The 9,808-nt window shown below is 28.6% G+C and overlaps 1 protein-coding gene across 3 annotated transcripts; it reads right to left on the bottom strand.

The window, feature by feature from the left end:
* Window positions 1–681: 681 nt before the first annotated feature.
* LOC111034006 (SWI/SNF complex subunit SMARCC2) lies at window positions 682–9,497 on the bottom strand. 3 transcript variants are annotated; one of them, XM_022315013.1, is made up of 17 exons: window positions 9,230–9,497; window positions 8,996–9,115; window positions 8,769–8,882; window positions 6,047–6,215; window positions 5,773–5,981; window positions 5,286–5,384; window positions 5,113–5,222; window positions 4,911–5,050; window positions 4,540–4,854; window positions 4,282–4,466; window positions 3,978–4,201; window positions 3,654–3,874; window positions 3,400–3,554; window positions 3,243–3,338; window positions 2,925–3,179; window positions 2,448–2,862; window positions 682–1,149 (listed from the first exon to the last, which is right to left on the bottom strand). In XM_022315013.1, exons 1-16 carry the CDS (start codon window positions 9,344–9,346, stop codon window positions 2,482–2,484), a joined length of 2,910 nt encoding a protein of 969 aa, XP_022170705.1. In that variant the 5' UTR covers window positions 9,347–9,497; the 3' UTR covers window positions 682–1,149; window positions 2,448–2,481. The 3 variants fall into 3 exon arrangements, with proteins under 3 accessions (XP_022170705.1, XP_022170708.1, XP_022170707.1); XM_022315016.1 differs by having other exon boundaries at window positions 8,778–8,882; window positions 9,230–9,346; XM_022315015.1 differs by lacking the exon at window positions 682–1,149 and having other exon boundaries at window positions 2,356–2,862.
* Window positions 9,498–9,808: the final 311 nt, after the last annotated feature.

Below are 9,808 nucleotides of genomic sequence, written 5' to 3'. Positions count from 1 at the left end.
TCGACGAACTATTATGTAGCTTAATATTATGTTCTTATGTATTACAGAATACGTTGTGCTTATAATGTTCAGCATGTATATCACATAATATGTGTGTAAACGCAAATAGGTTTTTATGATAGGTATATGGTACTTTTGGAAAGATTATTATTAAAGAATAATATTAAATGGTATCACTGTATCAGTTTTTTGTTAATACAGTTATTATTAAGACATTTTACCTAGTGTTCAGTTCTAAGTTCTTCAATGTATTGTAATATGTAATTTTAAGATAATTATAATTTTAAATTATGAGGGTATATACAACCATATACTGTATTTTTCTCGACCATATGATTTGTACAACTTTCAGAATACCTTAAATCCTTTAAAATGCTGTTTAAGACTTATTTTCATCAAAACTCCTGATATTGTATTAATAATTTTAAAAGTTCTTGTTGTTTATTATTATTTTGAGTGTGAATCTATAGTAAGCACATACACACGTCGTATTCAAATTCAAGTGGCTTCTAATTAATGTGATTACTGGTTAATATAATCAATTGTTTTTATCAAATCAACAGCATCATTTATATTGGAACAAACTTGTAGACCAACCATGAAAATAATAAAGATTGAGGAAATATATTAAATGCATGTATATTTGTTTATCTCATCAATATACAAGGAAAAAATGAAAAATACACGACTTTAAATGTTTTATTACTAAATAATATCTAATATAAAAATGACTTACACTTTAGTTGTATTAAATTATACAATCGTAAATAAAGTTGTACAAAGTAGTTGTAGAAACTGCGTAAAACTTCATTATATCAGTAATGTAGCAAAACAGCATGAGAAATAAAATTGTAACACATAAAAAATATGAAAATAATAAATAAAACATTTTTTTCTTTGTCAAATTGTACATTACAACAAATTAATTTTGTAATTTTTGTTTTTATTCTTAAAGTACAAGTCAATATATTTATATGTACCTATTATTATCTAGAATACATTTAATAATACATAAATACATACTAATTAAATCAACTATTACAGTAAAACCATATAAATAACTAAATATTTACAAAAGTACTTACAGAATTGATTTTAAATAATCGGCGACTAATCCAGAATTCAAACAGGCCACTTATCATAATATACCTGTTGGCAAAAAATAGATTTAGGTTGTAAATATGTATTGTAAATGTTTAAATTTCTACCAATCAATACAATGAAGAGTCATAAGTTTGTATAAGCAGTATAAAATATCACATCTTTATTAATAAATACTCCTATTCAAACATTGACAAAAAAAATCTTATTAATTTCAGTTAGTAACAATCAATTTTCATTCCAAAATCATTACCTATAGACTCAGCAAGATTTTATTTTTAATTTCCAATCATGTTTAGGTGAGACATAATACAATTATTTTATTTATAATTAAATCTTAACTTTATAAATAACCAATGAAAACTGAAATATATTATTACGGATTCAAGGTAAAAGTACAATGAATGTTTTCTATTTTTTTTTTTTTTCATCTTAGCCTCAATATTGAAAAAGAAAACCAATAAAGGTAATGATATGAAGTAGAAAATATATATTGAAATTCAAAAAAATGTTGTATCCAGTAAAATAGTGATCTCAGCGTTTGTCTATGGTCCTGTTTGGGTAGGCACACTACTAGAAAAATCAAATGTCATTTTCCACATTTAATTTCAACAATATACTCGGCGTACCAGTCACAACTGGTCATGATCTTAACGTGCGCTGAGTATAGGCCTTAGAACTTTAGTTTGTTAATAATATAAGCTAGGTGGTTGGTTTGAAAAAATACACTTCCTACAAAATGCAGAATCTTACTGCCCGAGGTCATTCGTATATTATGAGACATGAAACCAAACTTATTTATTGCCAAATTCAAAAGAATACTGTTAAATTTTATATGTAAAATTATACTAAGAGCATCAGTTTATATTAGATGTTTTTAAGGATATGATATTGCAGTCATGCAAGTTTTTATCGTAGACAATTTATGTTTTACTTTCTTTAATAAAAACATTAAAAATAAAGAAAAGTGGTTTATATGTCAAGAATAAAAATTAGTCTATTTAAATATATTCAAAACACCATTTTACATTATTATTAGTATAACTATTTAATAAAAAAGACAAAAGATAAAAAATAAAAGGAAATAATATAAATATATGTATATTAAATGACAAAATAGTTTTTTTTTTATGTGACTATATAAATAATAAGTAGATGATTCTAATAGTTAATATTAATATTGATATTTTGAACAATATTTTTTTGAATATCAAACAATAAAAATATTATTTTAAAAATAAAAAGTATTCAATAATTTATACAATGAGTTTAATATTAAAAGGTTGGTAACAACTAAAAGATGTATTTGTATTTCAAGAGTAATGAAACAACTATTTATAACTTACATTATAAGGCTTTGTAATTCTGGAAATGCATATTTTATGTGGCCATTGGAGGTGCAGGTGATGCAGGAGCGACATGATCTGGGTTAGGGACCGGGGGAGGAACACCTGCGGCTTGTAGTCTATGATGAGCCTGTTGGCGAGCTCTGAATTCAGCAGCTTTTAGCTGTTCTAAGTGAAATTGTTGTCGCTCTTGTATCAACTGCTGCCTCTGATATTCTAACCCTTCGCGTTCTCTTTCCATAGTTGTTTCAAGTTCCTCAAAATGTCTTAGCTTAATCTCTAGTTTTTTCATTTGAGTCTCTACTAATAATGCAACAAGAGATTTTATTTTTCGTTCTTCTACAGCTGCTAAATGTTTTGCCTTGACAGCAGCTGCGGCTAAAGCTGCAGCAGCAGCAGCTTGTACTTCAGAGTCCTAATATTTTACATAACAAATATTAGTAATTCAAATAAAATAAATTTAACAATACAACTTACCTTAACTATTCGTTCAGGTTCTTCTTCTGAAGTACGGTTAACAGTAGTAGACTGTGTACTAGCTGTAGTTTCTTCACATGGTTTCTTGTCAACATCCATAGGTTGCTCTTTATCTTTATCGGAGACTCCTTCTTTATCAGATCGAATGGATTTGTCATTATCTGCTGTCAATGATGGATCTTTGACATCTTCTGTTTCTTTCTTTTCTTTTTCATTTTCTTCTTCTTTTTCTGGGAAAGTACCCGCAATACCACTCTAAACCACAGCAAAAATATTATATACCTTGATTATATACCTTGAATTATATTTTATCATTACCTGTAAAAGTCCCACAGCTGGATCATATTTTCCATCTGTAGTTGCTGCTTCAATGTTTTTAACATGAGCATCCATCAACGCTGAAGGAACTTCATCCTGGAACAAATTTATTTTAAATATTATCATCCAATAAAACAGTAAAATTAAATTAACTCACTCGGATAGCAGCAAATTCTTCCATAGCAGCTTTAGCTGCTGCAGCAGCAACTCTAGGGTCGACTACAGATGCCAAAAAGGCAACAGTTGACATAATAGGATTTCCAGATTTACTAAATGGAATTGGTTGATACGACAAAGGACCCAATGCACCACCTAATAAAAAAGTTTTGAATTAATACATTTCAGATTTAATGAATTGTTTAAGCATACAGTATGTTTAATATTAAAAATATAAATATTTAATATTCATACCGGTTTCAAAATCTTCCAAGTAAGGATCTTCTATGGGTAAACGAAGAAAATGTAATATACATTCATCTTGAGTTCTTGTGCCAACATGTTCACAAACTTTGTTCCAATCATCCTTATACATTTCTAATCCTTCAAGTAGTAATAAAGTTTCTTGTTCAGTCCAATCTCTTGTCATTCCAGCAGCTGTTTTATTTCGTAATAAACCAGGTTTTTTGGCATATCTAAAAAAATTATTAATAATACAATATAATACATAAACTTAACTAAAAACATAAATAATATATATAATAATATTATATTTGTTGAGAATTTAAGAATACTTACTGATCTAATTTAAGTCCAAAACTAGATAATGGTTCTGGCTGATGACCAGCATCTTTATCAGATATAACGGGCTTTTTCTCTAAATCTAAAAGTGTTTTAGCAGCAGAAGGTTGTTGAGTTCTAGGAGGATTAACAGGTTGCAGACCAGAAGGTGTATCAGATAAAATATGAAAATGAGATGTAGGCGGTGGACCCATTGCAGTTGGTCTACTATCAGCATCAACCTTAATTATTTATTATAATAAATTAATAGGAAGGAAAAAAATTGGTATTTATTTTAATTTAAATTATATAAAATATATACTTGATAATTAATAAGACCCCATTGTTCCAAAAAAGCATGAACTCTCATAATTGCACAAACATCACCAGCCAAATTACGCCTAGCTGCGGTACTTGTCATGTATTCAGTTGGATTGAGTCTATATGTATCAATCATGAAATTTCGGTATGCTAGGTATATTTCAGGGGTTTTTGATTTATTCTTGTCTGAAGCAATAGAGAAATTAAAATATTGTTAATGACTTTAAAAAGTATTATAATATACATATTTGATACATACTATTGAAAAACTCTGGTAAGGCTCGTTTCTCAACTGTATGAATTGAATTATAATCAAACCATGCAGCATAGCTTGGTATAACAATATGATGCATTTGTTCAGTAGCATTATCTTCTGGCCCTTCTTCTTTTATTATTGACAAAGCACCTCCAGTACTAGATACTCCAGATGCAGGACAACTTGTACCATCTTGAGCATTACTATCAAAGTTTTTATTATCTTCACTTTTATCTAAATCTTCGTCTAAATCCATAAGAGTACCACTTCTAATTGGCTGAGAATCACTATCCTTCTTAGATGAAGATGATCCTTTTTCTAAAATATAATATGTTTAATAGGTAATTTACAAACTAAATATTATTAGAAATTACCAGTTTTTATTTGAGATATATTTAAAATAACTTCAGAAATATTGGGTTCAGAAATTGGGTCTTCGAGATCTCTAGTTAGATCATCACTATCGTCATCAACTTTATTTTTCTTTACACTCATCACAGAACCTCCACGTCCGCTATACAATTAGTGAATAAAATAAAATAACAATTTATAAGTTAAAAAAATTAATCTTTTTACCTTTTACGTTTATTTGGTTTTGAGGGTGGCGATGGTGTTCGCTTCCGCTTGGGCTTTTTCTTACCTCCAGATGGGTCATTACTCATGAAATCTTCAACTGAGAGACGCAACTAACACAATAATACAATATTAATAATATAAAAATGTGGTTCATATTTTTAAATTTTATTTACTTTATGAACTTTTTTTTTGCCAGTTTCATCAACTTCGTAATCTTCTTCATTCATCCATTCATTATATGTATCTAAATCTAAGACCCAAGATGCTGTGACCTAAAAAAATAGTAAAATGTATTTTAATCTATACATTTTTTTATTTATATTTGTTAAGTAGAATAACTATATAACCTAAAATGTTTAAATATCTAAATGTAATTTGAAAAAAATTATTTTATAATAAACCATTGTTAATCATATTGAAGTATGCTATAGTTGAATACAATTCGTATCACCTTGTAATACCAGTAACCAGTATACAATTATAATTTAATAGCAATAAATATAATATAATGTAATATAAAAATATCAGAAAATATATTAATAATATAGGGCAATCCTACAAATATAAGTTAAAAATAATAATGTCCTGTCACAGAGCAATCAAAAACCAGTATCAATTCAAAATATACTAATTAATAAAAATAATAAAGGTATAATTTACCCTCCATGGAGTAGGATGTTGACTGCCATATAATACTTCAGGAGGTTCAACTGGTAATTCAGTAGTCACCCATGAATCATGAGAATCAGGAAAATAATACCAATGCATTTGTATCCAGCGTTCTTTATTTTTGTACACTGGCCGAGCATATTCTTCATCCAATGGTTCCACAACTGGAAATAAGACATGGGTAGCTTCTTGTTCATTTTCTAAAAAAAATAAAAGAATAACAATTTATTTACCATAAAATGATTAATGAGCTTTGTAAATATACCAGTAAGTGTTCCTTGATGTCTTTTTATAATATCCTTTATGCGGTTTTGTACTATTTTATCAACATCTGGATGAATAAATATATTTGGCATAGATAGACATTTAGCATGAATTAAAGCCTTTTCAACATTCATAAACATTTCAATACTTCTGTCCATTCTAGAAGGACTCTGTGAATAAACCAAAACAACTTTTATGATCAAGTAAAAATGAATTTACTTTTATAAATTTAATTATAAACTTGTTTAACACATCACTATATAAATATAACAAATTCTATGAAGGATACTAAAATGTTTAAGTAAAATTGAAACTTATTGAATTCAAAACGTTATATGACTTATTAGAAAAATAAACATTAGCTATTTAATAAAGAAAATAATAAACCAACATTTCAAATTTAAGAAAGTAAAATGTGAATTTTATTTCAGTATACTTCATATATTTATTTAATTTTGAGTATACAGTTAAGACTAATAAATAAATATGTACAGTACTCTAAGATATTTGTAATATCAGCAGCATTTAAAAAATAAAATAATAATAACATTGATCATAAGTAGTTAAGATAATTTAAAATGTTGATTAAGTTGTAGACATCATAGTTTTTAAATGAATAATATCAAACACATAATTTGGACTACTTCACAATGTCTTAAGACTTAAGTTCTGTACATTATCATTCATAGTTTAAAATATTTATAAGTGTTTTCCCTAATATGTTTAATAACTGAATTAGTACAAGAATGTAGAAGAAAAATATTAGTTCACATGAACAAGCACACAAACGTTGTTAAAACTATTTCTATATACACCAAAATATTTATAATTTTATACACATAAAGCAGTTCTTAGTCCCAATTAAACTTATAATACACTTATGAATTTCATTCAATATATCATTTGCTTGCAAGTACCTAGTGCACTGTAAAAAAATCTATTATCTTATACTCCATACATATTTTGTGATGGTTGATTAACATATTTTTTTATAGTAAATATCATATTTGGATAATATAATAATGCATAAGATACACTTGAACCTAAATTATTTCAATATATAACAATGAAAAAAAATATTTAATCACAGTTAAGTATTAAAATGGATATAAATAGAAAATAACTAAACTGTACATATTGATTGAAATTGTTCATCACAATATTTAGACTACAATTATTAACAAATATCATTTTGTGACTTTAATATAATTTAATAAAGTTTGATAGCTCTGATCATATGGCTCAAATATATTCCATTCATAATTGATATAGTTTTTTAATTTAATTCATTTTATGGTCCACAATTATAGGCTTGTATTAGCAAGTGTTACTTCACTTACATGCCTTATAACAGAATCATGCGTAAAAAGGCGTTTGATTTCCAGGCATATAGCTTAAAATATTTACATAATATAAATTTTTGTGGATTTTAAGTGTAAAATAATATTGCATAAGTTATGCAATGATAATAAGACTTGAGAAATCTATACAATTTATGATAGTATAGTTACTATTGACCAATAGTATCGATAACATAAATGCTTTTTCCTATAAAATAAGTAAAATGTAATACCATTGGTTATACATATTAATATAATATGTATAATCAATGGTAATACCTATGAACATTTGGTACTTAAAAAACATCACTCTTGCATGTTGTCTGTGTCTGAGTAACACATAAACATACCAAATTTTACGTTCAGCAAATTCAATTTACCTACTGTTGTTTTTAATATCAATAATATATTTAATAGACCTATTATCAAATTTAAAGGAGAGAATATTATTCACAAATAATTTTCATTTAATAGCAAGATATAAGCATTTACAAATTTACAAATTTAAAAATACTTAAACTTGTTTCAAAATTAAAATATCAAAAAAACATGTAACTATGGATAATATAAGGTCAATTTGCTCTGAAGTTTAAAACAATGGAGTAAAATGAATTCTTCTGAATGTTAAATTTGTTATATTATGTGTTAGTAAAACAGTGTCAATACACTTAAGAATGACATCTTGATTTAATAAGAATATTTGCTAATCTATGAGGTATATTAAATTTATACAAGATATACACGAGAGGTTAGGTTAGGTATACGAGAGGCCACAATACAATGGAAGGACTTTCAGTTATTGAAAACAGTTATCAATGCGTACCATTGATTATAATACATTTTCCAGGTTTCAATAGTTGTCATGTAACACAAGATAATTAGGTAGACCCAAGTGATTTGATGAATAACAAAACATAAATAAAATATTATTTTTATGATAGTTTCAGATGTACCTAATTAAATGTAAACATGTACTCAATAAATATAGACCTTATGTACATAAACTGTAAATAATTATTGATAAACTACTATTGTTAATCTACATATACAAAAAAGTACTTGAGTAGTTTGTGTTACTTGTATAATCCATTGATGTACATATTGCAAAGGATTAGGACATTATCCTATAGGAACAAGGATAGACAGGTGCAGAAAGTGCGTGCTCGGCATGTAATTAAATTTGTGGTCACCACAGAAAAAGCACACAACACGGGCAACATGAACAAATTTCGTACACATATTATAATACCAATAATAATAAATTGGAGACGAGCTATAGCAATACAAATTGACAGCGTGGGATTATAACAACAGGTCAGGCGTGCACGTCCGATTAGTGGTTAGTGGTGAGGTGAAATGAAGGCTCGTCTCGCCAAATCATACCTTACTGACCTGGAAATCGAATCTTCGCCACCCCTGTTCCACCTTAAACTTGTACACGGTAGCTAGCAAATGGCACAGAGCACCTCCAGGTTTGAAGTCCATAAAACAGCGCATCTGCAACAGAATGATGATAACAATAGGTCGATTCAAAAACACCAACACATCACAGATGAGCATATCCAATGAGAAGAACTCGATGTCGTTCATTAGTCAAATCATCAACTTACAGGCAAGCGAGTGAGCGGTGGTTTGCTGACATTTTTGCCAAGATTGTCTTCCTGGAATTGAATGAGCTGCAACACCAGGGCTGCAAGTGTCTTGTTGGTTGGCGGATCCGCTTGAAGGTACTGAACAAGAAACAAATCAAAACCGTCACAACATAAACGTACAATGGGCCACACCAAGCGACAGTACCACAGATACGTTCGAACGCAAATGTCGACAAACAAAAGTGTAATTACCTTTTTGTGATTTTTCATTAGCCACGTCCTAACGCCCTCCAACATATTCAGCGTTTCGGGACATTCGAAAAACTTCACGTTCGGACTGCCGTCCTTTTTCGGACCCAAGGCCAACATCGTAGCGTCGGTTGGCGGACGATCGGACAACAAATCAGGGCCGGTTAGTCTAAAAACTCAAAAACGAGCTTTCGGCAAAACTTCAGGATATTATATCTAATTTCACAAGACCCGGTATACACGACAAGCGAGAAACAATAACAAAAAAACGTCGATAATAAATATGGCCGAATTGTTTGGATTTTGTGCACAGGGCTGACGGAAAGCCGACCAAAAATTACCAGGCGCACCATTCAGAATTGGGATATATTATTTTCATAATCTTGTTGTGTACATTTATTAAACGTCGCCTACGAGACATCCCGTTGCGTTAAAAAAATAATTTTCAGTAATTATTACAAATTAAATGTATATGGTTTTCAGTTTTCAATTACATCTAGATAACCCGTGGATTGAATACTAGAATCGATGCGTATTGGCAAGACTGTGTCGGTAAAAATACCGATTTCCCGCGATTTTTGT

This window comes from Myzus persicae, unplaced genomic scaffold, assembly GCF_001856785.1.
Source record: "Myzus persicae strain clone G006 unplaced genomic scaffold, MPER_G0061.0, whole genome shotgun sequence".
In the NCBI taxonomy this organism is placed as follows: domain Eukaryota; kingdom Metazoa; phylum Arthropoda; class Insecta; order Hemiptera; family Aphididae; genus Myzus; species Myzus persicae.
This window is presented reverse-complemented; position numbering and strand designations above follow the sequence as displayed.

Bases quoted from the DNA above. Each gene is read 5' to 3' on its own strand.
- LOC111034006 (XM_022315013.1), bottom strand. From the start codon at position 9,346: ATGTTGGCCTTGGGTCCGAAAAAGGACGGCAGTCCGAACGTGAAGTTT. The intron at 5,982-6,046 runs GTATATTTACAA...TATTTTTTTTAG, and splicing joins ACATCAAGGAACACTTACTG to AAAATGAACAAGAAGCTACC. The intron at 3,875-3,977 runs GTAAGTATTCTT...TAATTTTTTTAG, and splicing joins TTTGGACTTAAATTAGATCA to ATATGCCAAAAAACCTGGTT.